The sequence below is a fragment of the Antedon bifida genome, chromosome 5 (genome assembly GCF_963402885.1).
Source record: "Antedon bifida chromosome 5, ecAntBifi1.1, whole genome shotgun sequence".
Taxonomy (NCBI): Eukaryota; Metazoa; Echinodermata; class Crinoidea; order Comatulida; family Antedonidae; genus Antedon; species Antedon bifida.
The window spans coordinates 15,256,630-15,274,023 of NC_136230.1; the positions used below are offsets into that span (position 1 = coordinate 15,256,630).

General features: G+C 31.4%; 1 protein-coding gene across 1 annotated transcript in view; it reads right to left on the minus strand.

Annotated features, from left to right (window-relative positions):
* The window catches only part of LOC144842385 (uncharacterized), a 31,109-nt gene extending 14,817 nt beyond the window's left edge, over positions 1–16,292 (minus strand). Inside the window, exons 1-16 of the mRNA XM_078698832.1 lie at positions 16,275–16,292; positions 12,942–13,032; positions 11,759–11,794; positions 11,172–11,423; positions 10,393–10,558; positions 9,430–9,533; positions 8,924–9,043; positions 8,453–8,557; positions 5,920–6,071; positions 5,612–5,701; positions 4,541–4,699; positions 2,490–2,738; positions 1,843–2,028; positions 1,356–1,511; positions 995–1,276; positions 444–518 (exon numbers count right to left, since the gene is read on the minus strand). Coding sequence (XP_078554958.1) covers positions 444–518; positions 995–1,276; positions 1,356–1,511; positions 1,843–2,028; positions 2,490–2,738; positions 4,541–4,699; positions 5,612–5,701; positions 5,920–6,071; positions 8,453–8,557; positions 8,924–9,043; positions 9,430–9,533; positions 10,393–10,558; positions 11,172–11,423; positions 11,759–11,794; positions 12,942–13,032; positions 16,275–16,292 — 2,241 coding nt within the window. The remainder of the gene's footprint in view (positions 1–443; positions 519–994; positions 1,277–1,355; positions 1,512–1,842; positions 2,029–2,489; positions 2,739–4,540; positions 4,700–5,611; positions 5,702–5,919; positions 6,072–8,452; positions 8,558–8,923; positions 9,044–9,429; positions 9,534–10,392; positions 10,559–11,171; positions 11,424–11,758; positions 11,795–12,941; positions 13,033–16,274) is intronic.
* Positions 16,293–17,394: the final 1,102 nt, after the last annotated feature.

Here is a 17,394-nt window from a genome sequence, read left to right on the forward strand (position 1 = left end):
TAGAGAAAATAACTTGAAAGCTTGTTTCAGAAGAGGCCTAAAAATATTCAAACACAAAATAAATGATTTCACTTGTAAAAGTACAGTACAACTTCAAAATAAATTTAAACAAAATGTGTATTTAACTGTAATTTTAAAAAAAATTGCTTTTCCATTATTAGAAAAAATTTACTTTTAAAATTAAGCAACATAGGCCTATTCATTTTTTATATAACACAAAAAAGTGACATATTTGTATTTCTAATGGCCTTGCACAGTGTTTCGTGTTTTAAAGTAATTATTAACATATAATAATTTTTTGATCATGTCTACAGATTTTTAAATGGGGTACAAGAACGCTCGACATCAACAATTTTTGAGTAATTCTAGCCTCATTAAATAGGACAGCCAGTTGTTCTTATGCAATTATACTCTACACATAACTTACTTGTAAACTAGCTTACCTTCTTACAGATGCTAGGTTTTGGATCATTATCTTTGCTAACAGCATTCATGATGTTCGTTCTAACTATTGTTGTCTGCAATATAAAAATGAATGTAATAGTTCAGTTGTAGTTGTTTGTTTTCATTTATTTTTTCATTCATTAAAGGAATTACTATAAGCCTTACAATACCTTAATAAATAACAACACAAGATGAAAATAATAGTTAAATAAACTGTATAAAAAAAACCCTTTTAATGTAGCTATATTTGTTATGGATATTCTTCAAACATGTTTTTTGTTTGTCTGTCCTGTCATGCTCAGTGAATATTATTTATATATTTTATTATTAATTTTTATTCAGGTGGCCAAAAGGATGTATTAGCATTTTCTCCTTATTTTAGTCTCCTTCTATTTTACTTTTATGTGGTTGTGTTATATCTAAAATGGAGATTTAAACTGAAAATCTTTTAGTTTCAGAATTTTGTTCCTGGGATGATATTTGGTTTCTCAGTTTTAGTGACAGTATATAGCATCCTGACCAATACGTATTATAAATGTAATGAGTCTACCTGCAACAAACGGCAATTGTTGATAGTAGCTACGTTAAGAATGACAAGATGATGGCCATCAACATTCATTTCAACGTGCTCATAAGACAATGTAGGTTCAACATCTTTCATTTGAAAATCCTCGATAAATTTAGTTGCAACACGTTGAAAGAGATCATCTGGTAGGTAGCCATCAAAGTCATGAAAGAGAGAAATAGCACGCTTCTCTTCATATTCAACAGCCTTTGTATCATCACGTTGGGGCTTCAGACGTGAAAGAACATAGAACGTTCGTCCAACATCCTATAAAAAACAAACAAACATGTAGTAGATGGAAAATACAATTATGCTTGCAGTAATAGCCAATAAAAAAATTAAATACCTTTTTAGTCTTTTTTTCACACATTAACCCAAAGGTTTGCATTAGAGACACAAAGAAGATAATCATCTCATTTGACTCATCCTTCCACATATGCCACAACAGACGTTCATCTAATTTACCCTTGTTTAAATTTCTCCAAAATTGTTTCAGAGATGGCTAAAAAATATAAAAGCACCACAAAAGTGTAATTTGTCATGCAAAAAAGTAATTACTAATTCTTCTGGTTATTTGAGGGACATATTAACACTATGGCTAAACCTCTATTAAGCAGGCATTTTTTTAGTCTTCCCCATTAGAGGTTCAACATTAATCTGTTTGCCAGCATATTTTTTAGCATTAGAATATAATAGAAATAATAAGGTGAAAGCTTTGTTCTCTAGTTGGCATTTTTACAGCTAAATTCATCACATTGAAAAAAAACATTATCACAAAGTTTACAACCTACTGATATTCACTAATGTTTGACACCACTCAAAGAAGTGCTAACCTGAATGTTGGGATCTATAACTGTGATGATTGTTTTAAACTTCTCAACTACTCCCATCAAATCTATAACAATTTTTTCTTTGAGGATCTTGTCATCTGGGTAGAACAGAATCTCGCCGATGTCATGCAAGTACTCAAGAAGCAGTTTTCTATCAGTTTTCTTACAACGAGCAAGTAAATCATTAATCTAAATATCATAAAAAAATGTTGATTAATTACAAACTATTTTTCTGTTGATTTTTCTATCATTTGCATTGTTGGAAGTTTAACCTTCATGTTAGCTTGTGTTGTCTATATTCTTTATTTATATCAGAGATAATACTAAATGGCTATCTTTTCTCTTTATCATTCAAGGGTTAGACTTGAAATATTTCTATAATTGTTAGTGGAAGTAACAATCAAACTTGTATCCGATGCACTTTAAAATGTAGGAACCATGTTTGTTTCACTTAAGTTAATGCAATTCAATGCAACAATCAGAAATACAGGGTTAAATATGTGATTAAAAAATAAGAAATGTAATGAATGTTAAACATTGATTATTAAACCATCAATTATCAATTATTGTCAACTTTTTGCTTACTCGAAGCTGAGGATAATTAATTCAGCTCAAATAGTTGAAAATAAGAAAAATATATTTATTCTAACCTCAGATGTTGGTAGATATAGTTTGTCTTTTCGTAACCGTTGTATTTCCAGCAGTACTTGCAGCCATTTGATTGGCAAAGTAAGAATCATCATCTGGACAAATTTTTGTATTTGGAGAATGATTTTAGAAGCACCGCTCTTTTCAAATGGGAGACTGTTTTCAATGGTAAAGAGCTCTCCTTGATACACAATGTCCTCAAATGGTTTTCCTTCCAAGGCTTTCCAAAGTATATTCTCTATTTCCTTTACCTAAAATAAATAACATCAAATTGGAATTAAACTTATGTAAAGAGCGGATTTAGAGCCAGCATATTTAAGAGCATAACATTACCATATACCACCAAAGAATAAAATTCAAAATGTGTGCTAAATGCATATTTGAAATTTACACCACTTTCTTCATTTATTGTAGGCCTATCTGTTTAGGTATCCCAATGAAATTGCACATGAGGGTGGCCTTTCACTTTATAAATAATCGCAACATTTGGAAGTCATGGTATGATTTTGATGGTAAAACATTTATTTAGAAAATAATGTTGTTTGAAAGTATAGTACTTTTTTAAATCTTTGAATGTATTTCTAATTAAAATTAAGTTAATTTAATCAGTTAATAAGCCAGCATAGTACAGTACTGTAGTATGTGCATGTCATGCACCAACCTGATTACATAATAGTATTTTTATTTATTCTGGTATATAAAAAACTGAAAATATTGTATTACAAAACAGGTATAAAAAAATGTAAAAATGGTACGATATACAGATTAGGAAAAATACACATAAAAATATAACTATCGCCAAGAAAACATATTATATAAAAACCGAAATATTAAGCAGATGGATGATATGAACTAATTTATAAAAATATACAATTAAATAACTATGCTAGATCACACCTTGACTTTGTGGATATGTGCGCTTTATAAACCCTATTATCTTTAATCACCTATATTGCATATTGCTAAGTATATCTAATAAAATAATAAATATATCTATCAAAGAGTTCAGGCCAAAATCAAATCGCATACTAAAAAAAAAGGGCAACTGCTTTTGGGAATTAATTAGTCTGACCATGAATGGAATAGCAGAACGCTTATATCTATCAGTTCACTCACAATTTCTGTACAGAGGGAGCACATTCCTGTGGGTGATTGACCTCAGAAGGCCCTGACCATATAAAAGAACAATGCTACTGTAAATCTTATAATTGGGTTATTATTTTATTGTTTTTTAGGGTGGGTTACTATTAGAAGGGGGAGTTACTATTAGAGTACGGTGGGTTACTATTACTAATCTTAAATTAGGCACCTGAATAATTACTATTAGAGCAGTGGGTTATTATTATTATAGATTGACTTAAGGTGGGTTACTATTAGAAGGGGGTTAATATTAGAGTGTGGGTTACTATTAGAAGATGTACAGTATCTCTTTTTGCTTCTAGAGAGAGAAGTTTAGCTTTCTAAAGCGGAGTCAGGATATATTTATTTTATGACGTATGAAACAATCGCCCACCTGATTACATAATAGTATGTGCATATCATAACGTATGAAACAATCGCCCTCCTGATTACATAATAGTATATGTGCATGTCATGACGTATGAAAGAATCGCCCACCTGATTACATAATAGTATGCGCATGTAATGACGTAAACAATCGCCCTCCTGATTACATAATAGTTTGTGTATTTCATGACGTATGAAACAATCGCCCAACTGATTACATAATAGTATGTGTATGTCATGACATATGAAACAATTGCCCACCTGATCACATAATAGTATGTGTATGTCATGACGTATGAAACAATTGCCCACCTGATTACATAATAGTATGTGTATTTCATGACATATGAAACAATTGCCCACCTGATCACATAATAGTTTGTGCATGTAATGACGTATGAAACAATCGGCCACCTGATTACATAATAGTTTGTGCATGTAATGACGTATGAAACAATCGCCCAACTGATGACATAATACATATTGTTTCCAATGCATCGTAACAATTTTGTACTGTTTAAGGAAAAAAATGTGATGACATATGTACCCTTTGTTGTCTTTCTTGTTCAGTTTTTCCAAGGCTCTCATAATGTGTACCAATCAGCATTATCTTGTTTTTCTGTCCTTTTCTTACGTTTACAAAAACTGAACGAATCCAAAACAGAATGAACTGAAGATTTGTCATTTGATGTTCATACTTTTCTCCCTATAACACAACAACAAATATGAACACCATTTATTTTTTGATTAATATACAGGTAGGTTTAAAAAATCATTATTATTATAGCACCTATATTATAATAGCACTAAGCTAGAATTTGTTTCTCTATCTCCTAAAACCGTAAGTCTGATGCTACCGCCATTCGAGCTGGGGCACCTTTTAACTCCCCTTTCTCCATTAGTGTTATTAGAATGGCAAATTTGTACGAAAAATGTGTTTTTTAGACTAATTTCTTTGCAACTGCCGAACAATACCTTTAGCAATCCTCAGCGTTTTCCCGCTTAAAAGTCTTAGTAGATATTATTAGTTACACCCTGCTTGTTCACGGAATACGGGAAATATCTACGTTCTGGTTCCATATTCCATGAGGCCGAATTTCGTAAGAACAAGCAGGGTGCAACGATATTATCTCTTAGTGTACACATATAAGCAATTTTGGACAAGAGACGATTACGATTAGCTTTTTTTACGGGCCGTCGAATACACAGGTTCATATTCGATTGTCTGGGATGACCAAGCCACAACTGTGCTCACCCTGGTTACCGACAAGGGCATATTCCCATACTTCGGTTTGGGTTTAGTTTTTTCACTCAGTTTCTACTGTATGATCAACGCTTCGAGAGGTTTCACAACATAAAGCGCTTTATAAATCCAGGATATTATAATATAAATAATCTGCATATTTGTTGTTAGCCACTCACAATGACGTGCCATATACACATATCCATTTCTAGAACATGTATACCCTTAATATTTATCATATTAGTTAAACATATAATCATATATCAGGCATTTGCTATTTCTACAGTTTGAGATAAAGTAAAGAATAACATGAGGGAAACATTTTATTTATTCAACAATTACATAAAACATTGGAAATTTGTCAAATCTACTTACAGTTGTTGGATCCAGAACTTTAGCTAGGGCATTAAGATCTTCATTCAGGTTAAATACCACACATACAACAGCATAAGACACCATGAATATCTAATAAACATTGACAAAACATAATTAATCAAATAACATAATTGTCAATATTATATTAAAAATAGTTAAAACTAACATTTTTTATTTCAGTGCGGATTTTATATAATAGTAAGCCAAAAAAAACCTAGATTAATTACTAATATACAGTAAACATTTGTCCTGACATCTTTAACCTAAAAATCGAGGAATGTACACTGAATATTCAATTCATAATTTACCCGTTGTATCACATGGTAGATCGGTTGCCCTCCAAAGTCCCAGATATTCATAACAAACTTGTTGTTATCTTCTTGAGAGTCACCACCTTCTCTTTTAGAGCGAAGTTTGCTTGCAACTTGGCCAAACATCTGTTTAGGAATTTCTTGATTTTCTTGATAAAATAACAATAGATATGACAACAGTTTTAATCATTGCAGCAAATTTTTATAGAAAATCCTTATCATATCATTCAATTTAAATTGAATGGATTTTTTAACACTTTAGCAACATTTGGATAGAATTGAAGTAGTAATTACATTACAAAAATAAAATAACAAATGTGAAAAATTGCTACAATTAAATAAAACACTACATAGAGTTTTGAATGGGTGAGAGTGTGAGAACAAATGTCAACGATATTTTTGTGGAAATGAATACATCACCTGCCTTTAGATATAAAGAATATTAAAAAAATGTTGTTAAAAATATAACAGAACTTTTATTATCTATATACTGATCTATGGTTGTTTTTTTTTCTTGTTTTTTTGTTGTTTAATATTACTGTATGTTAATTTCATTGATATTGCTATTTCAGTGTTATTCTTCTTATCAAATGTATTTCTTAATATGGGGCAAACTTTTGACTAGCAAAAGCTATTTTGTTTGTTCTAATTTGCTTGTTATTGGTAAATAAAAAAAGAAAATATTAATGGCTATTAATGTCACTGGAGCTCATTTCAACCCAATTGTGCAACAAAGCATTGAACATCAGTTGATACAGAACATACTAAATACACTGGATATTCTTTATACAACAAAAGTAATTCTTTTATTTTATTTAGATAGTCTATTCAAGGAGAGTCTATTAAGAGTCTGATATCAATGTAACTTGCTTGATAGTTATGTTCATTGCCAACTTTATGTTTGTATCATATTCATATGACATTCAATACAGTGATTTCTTTAATTTTGTCAATATTTAGCATGAGATGGGTTTCAATATCAGCACAAGATATTTTTTCAGTACTAAATAAATCTATATAAGTGAGAGAATTTGTACGTCTGTTTGTTTGTTTGTTCGTTATACACATTTTAGTTACTGCACGTAACCTTACATATGGGGTATCAAAATGACCGGAATTGTACCGGGAAGGTTCTAAACTACATCATCCGCCATCTAGGATCCAAGTTAGGGACCAAAATGTGGTCAAAATGGCCCACTTTCCTGCACTTTCGATGTTTGTTCGTTATACAAATTTCTGTTTCTGCACTTAACCATACATATGTGGTATCAAAATGATCGCAATTGTACCCAGAAGGTTTTAAACTACATTCCAAAAATTCCCTGAGTCCTGGGGTTTTTGTTGGGGGTGGGTGGTGTGGTTTGTGATGTCATTTTTGCTTGGGCTCGGGGTTGTAGGCTATCGAATTGTAAAATTATGCTACAAATGTTTTACAGTATTTGAATTATCCTCAGGAAGGCGTTTGGGAAAATATGTATATAGATATACATATTTTAATCATTAACCAATATGACACCTATTCATTTACACATTTAGCAAAGTACTTTAACCATATCCAGCTATTTTTCGGTCTCTTGGATTGTCTCATTACAGACATCCATTTCCTGTGTAAACATATACACGTTCTTTACTATTAATGTGTTTTTACTACTATATTTGAACACCATTCGCCATCTAGGATCCAAGTTAGGGGCCACAATGTGATCAAAATGGCCCACTTTCGATGTTTGTTCGTTATACAAATTTCTGTTTCTGCATGTAACCATATATATATGGGGTATCAAAATGATCGCAATTGTACCGGGAAGGTTTTAAACTACATTTCAAAAAGTCCGAGGATTTGTTGGGAGATTGAGTGTGGTAGTTGGGGTTCAGAAGATAGTGGGGATGAAAACTGCCACTGAGGGATTATGGGTTGAGGGACATGGCTAACATAATTTTTACTGAAACATTCTTAAACACATCATCCAGTATATGGGGTGTGTTTGAAGGGGGAGGAGGAGGAGCGAAAATACTGGCGTAATGAAGTAGCCTATATGAATGGAATTGTAATAGGAAAAGTTACATTTGAACTGTCCAGGGGAGGAGTTAAGTTTTGTTGATTGTGGTTTGGATGGTGAGAGGAGAAAGAAGGCATTAGAAGAAGAAATTAGATATTTTGATTATCAGCCAAAATGACACCTATTTATTTACACAGTTTACAACGTACTTAAACCATAGGCCTATCGTAGCTATGTATACCCTCTCAATTTGAAGTTGAATTGAATTTGTCCTGGGAAGAATTTTTTTTTTTAAAGAGTGTGGGGTGTTATTGAGGAGGGGTGGGGGTTGGTGAGTATAGGGAGGTACTGGCGTCGGGTGTTACAGTATGTACTGAGAAGGCTTTAAACTAATTTTAAAACCCGCCCTGGGGCGGGTATAACTGCTAGTAAACAATAAAATATAAGAACTTAATAACTGTTATGCAATTATCAGTTATTGTATGGACAGCAGAATTAAATATAAAACAAATTTCAAATTAAATGCATACCCTTCCTTCGAGGTGATGACATTTTTCTTTTTGATGCTTTACTAGGTTTGGTTTTCTGCTTGGCCATTGATGCTCCCATTGTGTTTTTCTCTCTTTTGTTTATTTCTAAATAATTATTAATAATTTGATGTTATATTATCACAAGCATAATGTAGAGTATTAACATTTAGCACTATATGTTCTATAATTAACTACTAACTTTCTGTGCTATTAACAGCAACAAAGTTGGCAAGTGGTTTTATTTTTGTATGGATTCTCTACTTAGTGGTTAGAACAGCCTCCTAGTCATAAAATGGAAAGAAATAAATGAGTTTGATCCCGTCTCAAACTTATAGTTTATCTTAGATTTATCTGTATTTTCAAAGGTCAAATTCACAAAAACCTTTCTTGATCACAGAATAAACAAAAACATATGAGATGTGTTCTATCTACCAAAACTTAGATTTTATCTATTCATTGTTTGTTTTTTACCAGGTCTGTTTTTTGGTGTTGATGGTTCTGCTCCTGTTGGGTTTTCTTCTCTCTGGCGGCTACTTTCCAACATTTGCTTTACTGTGATATTAGTGACAGCATCCTGATACACATTGAAAGCTTTTAATAAGAATTCAAGAAAATCATAAATTATGTGATTCACTTTAAAGTATTTTAGTAATATAAAATAGCCAAACATAGCATAATGTACATCTGCCTATTCACTATGAAATAGCCAAACAATCTCATGTTCAAATTAAATATGTTTAATAATAATACATCACATATTTGTTGAAAAAGGTGTATATATCAGGGTGAATATAGTGTCCACATTTAGCACAACATGCAAGATTCTAAAGACAGTCAAGCATATAAACATCTTCCAATACTTTACAAACCAGTTTAACCACCGCTTTCAAAATACCCTCAGATGAAGGTAACCAATCAACTGAAAATCATACTTTTTTTTAAACAACATCATGTATCTGAATAAAGTGAATACTTACAAATATCCTGTGTTGTTTCTTTCAACATTTCTTTGTTACTGGCATCTGGTGTACACACCGTTGTTTTAACCATTGCATCTGTTATTATGTGCACTGGATTAAATCTATGACAAAATAACATTATATAATTCAGAAAAGATTGTTTGCATTAATAATCTAGAGACACAAAATAATTTGATGGTATACTGCAATTACATTGTTTTTACGTTGCATTATAATCTTATCTTAAAACCCTCAACATACCCAGAACACTAAAGGGCCAAATACTTTAATCAAACAATAATTTTAATAGTAAATTTTAATAAACTGTATACTTACTCTTTTACATTGTGATATTATTTAGATTATTTATGTTTAGATTACTTATAATGATCCCAATTAAAATAAGATATTTAAGCTATTTTGGCTATGTGTATGGGTGACCGGAATACAAGATTTGCTTTGCTGGTCACTCTCAGCAATATTTGCTATGTATTTTGATATTATTTTATGATAAAATGATAAAACTATTCAGAAAACATATTTTAAATGTCTTATTCTTGTAATTGATACTGCAGTAACAACTGTATGTTACAGTAAGCGGTTTAATGTAATAGTTTAAAAAAATTAAACCACTTAAAAAAAAACAGTAAAGTAACATCTATTAGGCCACAATTTGACCATGGCTAATTTTTAAACATTACCAAACCTAAACTCAATGTCAACATATTTTGAGGTTCACAATATCCTGTTGAAAACAAATTGAAAGCATCTGTTAATGTTTCTATCAGTAAGTTTTCACTTATCCTTACAGACAGTATAGACCCTCAACAATGTGTGTTCACAGGAACTATGTGTGTACAGTTATATACCAATCAAACAAAAATACATCTACGCAATAAAATATATAGGACACTGTTCCCAACTGCAAGTAGCAAACAATCAATCAATAAAAATTGATACAATATAATATAATGTGCTTACTCTTTTCTTAAAAGAGAATTGATAGTAGAAGTTTTTCCAACATTCTCAAGTCCTACAAAAATAGTTCTTCCTTGATTAAACTCTGTTTGTCCTTCTTCAAGTGCATTTTGAAATGCTTTCACCGCATCAGGTCCTCTTGCCAATATCTCCTCTGGAACATGCATATCTTAAAATAAACAAAATAAATTACTGTATAATTTCCTACTTTCATTTTTTCATGGAAATTCTAAAGATTTTGGTATCTGAAATATATGCCTGACATTGGCAGAAAATACAGTGCCAACTCATTATTTCACTAGGCTAGTAAACAAGAAAACTCAGATCTAGAAAACTCAGATATATCCATTATTAATCAGAGGGACTAAAAACAATATTGTATACCTTTATAAAATATTTCATTGCAGTTTTATAGATTAGGGTTTGCATAATTTTATTAATGTTTTGATTTAATTATTAAATTTACTATATTAGCTCAATATTATTTAACAGCATGGTAACCTGAATAGCAGAATACAATCTGAATTTTCTACAACTAGAAAATTCAGATATATCTGAGATCCGAGTTTTCTAGACACCCATTAAACAGTGCATACATTTATTATAATCTTTATCAGGATTTTCTTTTCTTTATTTATCCAAAAAATTGTGAGAAATAGCAGAATAACAGGAGTGCAGGAGATCACAAAAATATTGGGAGATAACACTCATACAATTATTGGGAGAGTTGGGAGGTCTTAGTCAGTCTGGAAGTTAGCATACAGCCAGCTGTCTTCACTTACTTTCAATTGTATTTGCCAACTCTTTTTCATCACATTTCCTAAGCGCTTTAACAAGTTGCGAACGCTTGGACTCAGAAGTTGATAATTTCATGGCCCAAGCATTCAGCATGTTACCAGTCATTACATATTCATTATCTGGATTATCTTGTTTAAAATGATCAATTTCTGCCATGGTAAACTCAAGATTTACTGCTAGTTGTTCCCAATCAGAGACATTAATGGTTATGTTGATTAATTCTTTGGTTGTTATATCTAAATAAAATAAGATATTTTCACAGTTTGTAAAACATTCAATGCAAAAGGGGATACATATAACACAGTGTTCACAGCTCCAGCATGTCTAATAAGATGTTTGTCTCCAAATCACTGTGAACAGGCTTAATTGAATCTTTGCTGAAATATTTTCAGGAAATATTATTAACAACTTTGCTACTGACAATTGGCAAACACGCTTTCATTTTTTTAAAAACGTAACACACAAACCCCCACACATTTTAGCCAAACCTCTAATATAAAAAAGCCCAGCAAATCAGTGTAAACTGTACCTCTTGTATAGTATTAAGTTTTTTGAAGAATATTATTCATACCTGATGATGTGATATCTATGAATGGTAAAGGTCCGCCTAAAAAAGTAAAATGCATGAGTAAAAAAAAGTTACTTTTGAAGGGTGTTACAACCGCTAACAAGAGCTAATGTCGAAACAACCGTTAATGTAGAACAATCCACCGCTAATGCAGTAAAACCGCCAGCTAATATAGAAACATCAACACCTTATGTATAAATAAAAATCAACACCAGCTAATGTAGAAACGGTCAACAGCTTATGTAGTACCGAAAATTGCCTCCCAGCTTATGTTACTATCGCCAGCTAATGTAGAAAATGTTATATATTTTACAAAAATGTCATCATGTGCAAATGCATCGATCTTTACTTAGCTACAGTCTTTCAACCTCTTGTAAGCAACCAACTATTAAACGATCACACATAGTAAGCAACCATCTCTGTTAAAAGACCGCTTTTCATAATCGACCACCTCACGTAAGGGATCACCTCATCTCATAAGGGACCGCTTCACATAATCGACCACAATCGACTACAACTCTTACTGACCACACATCTCGTAAGTGACCACCAGTTGTCTACATTAGCGGTTGTAACAAAGGGTTTGAATGTTTTAATTTCAAATTAAATATAGGATTTTTTAAAACTTGCAAAAGGCAATGCTTTTTATCATTAATAATCAATAGTCTGTTTTATTTTACTTTGTTTTATTTTACTTTACTTTATAATATTACCAAAATATAGATATAGCGTATAATTGCATCGCAAAATGGAAGATAAAAATGATAAAATACAAAAATAACTTTATAACTTAAACTATTAAAAAATTCAGACAAAAAGCAAGAGAATTATACATGAATAGAAGGATATACTATGAATTAAGCAATCTAGGAAATCTGCAAATAAATCTATAACAATATTGAGTTTAAAAACTTGATATTTCATGGGGAGGGTTCTAGTTGAATAAGCTTGTCTAATTAAATTCATCTAAGATGTAAATATTTGATTAGGGGTATAGTAAAAAACAAAATCAAAATTACAAAAGACTGTTGAAATCTTATAATAGGACTGACAATTACTACTTGATAAAAGAATCCATGATCATTAAGATTAAATTACTTCTATTTTTTTAACAAGCAATCACAATTATTATTTATTATGTTCATTATTACCTTTCCAACTTTGTTTTAAGTTTCATAGTACTTACCTTTCAGAATGTTAATGATTTCTTTTTTCTGATCTTTATCATATTTATCACAACTGTTTTCATTATAGCAATCCAAGGCAGACTTTCCCTCCTAACAATCAAAGGTTATAAATATCATGTTATTATGTTATTACAAAATATATTATACTAAGCAGTCCTAAACATATTACAAAAGTGTGCTTAAAATGTCACATAATTTGCAAGACCATAACCCCCTTTTCATTTTTCTCCAGCATATAAATGTAATTTTTATCTTGCTATTAAAACCATGGCAAACCTGGTGAGGGCTTACTGTACCTACCTCTACCTACATTACATTTTGTGTCATAGCTTAATTGCACTGCATAGTAAGTGAATGTGCATTTGATGTAATAAATAAGTATGCATCTAACTTTCCATGGTTGAATGCCTAATTCGAATCCCACTGAGGACCACTTTTTTAAAGAATAATTTTTTTTTGTGCTGGTTATGACAGCCTTCTCTTTACACTAGAACTCTGTCAACATTCCAGGTCAAGATCATTAGTATTGCAAAGTTTGCCACAAAAAACAAAACCAACAACAAACAAATATACAGGGGCGGTAAAATAGTTTTCTATACATTTTTAAAAAATTAACTATAATGAAGTAAAACAATTAATGACATTCCTGAAATTTGATTACTGAGCTATTGGGCTTTGACCAAATCTGACTTAATTACAAAAAAAAAAGAAAACTAGAATTTAATTCGTCACTTTGACGAATTATAGGTGATCATTTTTATAATTTTACTGAAATAAATTTTTTTTAATCATGCACGTACGTTAACATACGATCGGAAAATGTTGATGTATGCCATCCTATTATACGCTTATAGTGCTGAGTTGTGCCTATATGCCATATACAATATGTACAGTATATACTGTATATACTACAGTGTAGCATAGGTGAAATTACGGGACACACATCATGTTCTAATTTGTTTGAATGATGGCGTTATCAAACAAAACTTTAAGATGACAATTTCGAAAGATAATTAATTGAGCAAAAAAATATAAGATTTGGAAAAAAATTTGGCACGTAGAAGCGCTCTGCGCGCTCTTTGAAATGTGTATTACTTTGACGAAAAATATGAAAAAACTACTTTTTCACTTCAACTGGCCATATGTTAACGTCACAACATCCGATAGGCTTGATTTTTATATGAATTCATATCTACATTTCATCAGCTTTCATAACAAATTATAATCATCAAGGTAACCTTCAATTCTGAAGAGCTGTAAGATATTCAAATTTACTGCGAAGGTGAAATTACACGGCCTACGTTATTCAAGTTTTTACGCATGATGACGTCATCAAAAGAAAATAGTGTCAACTCATGATAAAGATAATTAATTAAGCAAGCACATACTGAAATTTGTGCGAAATTCGAGCACACATAAACAAGATGCGCTTTGTTGAATGTGATATTCTACACAAAAAGATAAAAAATCCTAATTTTTAAATTCAAGTGGCCATTTGATGACGTCAAAACATTTTGTACGTAAAATGTGTACATGAATTCATATCTACAACTTAATGGCTTCCAGAATAAGTTAAAAAAATTGGGGGTCATCTTGCATTCTAAAGAATTATTTTCATTTTAAAAATGCATTATTTTTCACCATTTTCAGCACTTTGATGCAATTAATTTGCGCATTTTGTCATTTTTATCCTGCTCGTATAGCGTTATTTTAAGTCGGAACTCACTCAAATTTGGTGAATGTACTAAGGATGGTGAGTAGAATGCGATTTGTAAAAAAAATTCGCATTTTTTACGCTTTTTAAGTATTGCGCGCGCAAAATATTTTTTTTGCGCAGTAATTTTTTGAAACACGCAAATGGCCTGATTCATGCTCTAAATTGATCAAAACTTAATTTTGGGCTTTTTAAATTTTTAACGCGCGATTTCACGCGCATGACCTTGAAACGCGCAAGTTTTTATTTTCTAATATTTTTACCTTGACCTGAAGTTTACTTGTAGTGAATTTCATTAATATGTGATAATGAATAGTAAAGATATGATTGATATTGTGATTTCACAAAATGGCGTATAAATGACGTCACGGATGAGTGATCACGCTGAAAAGCTTATTATGTCTAAGTTAAAGTATTTGAAAGACATTGTGTAATTTTTGTGATCATTGCCATTCAACTTTTTGAGATATTTGTTACACAAAAAGTGTACAGAAAGAATAAAAAAAACTAGATCTAAACTCGTCACTTGAGGACGAGTTTGGTTATCCGCCCGCAACAAACGTATCTTGCGCATTCAAGTACTTTTCAATCATGACTTTTTCAAAATGTAGCCTATTCAAAATTAAAACTGCCCTTTCAGTGTAATAACAAAACAAATCCTTTTATTTAGTTGTTTTCCCGTGATGGGATTCGAACCCGGTACCTCCGATACCAAAGTCGGTTGCATTACACATCGAGCCATATGAGCACCTGCTGATGAGAATCCGAAGAAAGAGTCCTCGTTCATTCGGTATGTTGTGAACCCCCTCGATGCAAGTTGATTATTACATATCGAACTTAAATCATAATTTTTACTATGATGAAATCTTCACAAATTTTAAACACTGACATATTATGAAAGTGCATACTTTCAAGTTGTATATATTAACATGTAAAGAAAAAAGATAAACGTTATGTTTATTGTTTTACTCTTTGAATATGTTTATGTTTGTTTGATGATAATTATTTCAAAAATTACATTTAATATGCAAATAATGCAGCCATCAAACACTTTTTAACATTCAAGACTATAATAAATTAGACCTATGATTAATACACTGCAAGAAAATAAAATAAAAAATGGGGGTAACCTTGCATTCTGATGAACTGTTTCATTTTTTAAAGTAGACATAATTTGGAACATTTTCACAATTTGTTGACGTTTTCGTGCGCAACCTGTCATGTTTAACGTACTCGTAGAACGCCATTTCAAGTCGTAAAGTGAATAAAATAACGTAAAATTGTTAACCGAAGATTTAAAAACACAAATCGTGTAAAAGAAATGCTCATACGTGTTCCCTGCGCCGTGCGCGCGTAAAAATGTGCGCACCAGTGGCAATTGTTTAAACGCTTAAAATGACCTGAATCGTGCTCTAATTTAATCAGAAATTGATTTGAAGCATTTTAAAATTTCAAACGCCATTTACGCGCGCACTTTCTAATGTTACAAATTGCGGTAGCGTTAAAAAAGTTAACAATTGATGTGAAGCAAACGTGGCTGAAAATGACGTTAAAAAATATTCATTTGTTTCGAAGTGATAACCAATTTAAGATTTTCAGAAAATCACGCGTAACTTACGCTATGCGGCTCTGACATCTTCAAAAAGCTTGGCTGGACAACTTCAGTAAAATGTTTAAATGCTGAACGAGTTACAACATATTATGTTTACACGTTGAAGAGAAACAGCGTGCACAAAATAAGAAGAGTAAAATATTTCAAACGCAATTTACGCGAAAACTTTCTAGTCTCCAAAAATTTGTTAAACATTCCAAAAGTTAGCCATTGATGTGAAGAAAACGTGGTTGAAAATTTCGTTAAAAAATATTTATCGGTTTCGAAGTTATGACCGATTTAAGATTTTCAGAAAATCGCGCGTGACTTACGCTACGCGGATCTGACAGCGTCCAAAAGCTTGGCTGAACATCTTCAGTTAAATGTCTAAATGTTGACCAAGTTACAACATGTTACGTTAACACGTTGAAGAGAAAACGCGTGCACAAAATCTGAGAAAGAAAGAAGAATAACTAGATTTAATTCGTCACTATGACGAATTATAGGTTATATGCATTTGATTAAAATAAAGATAATTGATTTGTAAAAGATATATTGATTGATTGATTTTCTCAGAATCTTTAATTATTTATAATATATGCTAAGATCTTGCTAAGGCAAATACAATAGCCGGTATCGCAATCCGATCAAAGATCCCTCTGCGTATAATGTCATAAACCATATTTGTTACATAATAATAAAGACATAAGTTTCTTTTTATCTAAATTTCATTATAAATCATGTGTATAATCTATACACTAAGAAATAAAATTGAACAAACAATACAAATAATAAAAAATAATCTTATTTCGTTTCGTTACCCAAGGTGAGGCTCGATCTCGGTACCTTGAATGCCATAAACACGAGCACAGACCACCGAGCCATACACAACTTACTAAAACATGTAGAAAGATTCCTCCGTGTATTTACTATTCAGTAGCCACTTTGGTGCAGATAGATTATTACATACCGCAATGAATTATAATTTATTACTATGATGACATCTTTAAAAATTTAAAAAAATGATGCACTGTCAAACTATATACTTTTAACTTTAATATATGAACTTCTTAAGAAAGAAAGTTAAGTTAACTTATACGTGCGTAGCCTGTCACTTTTGACGTGCTCGTATAACGCAATTTCGAGT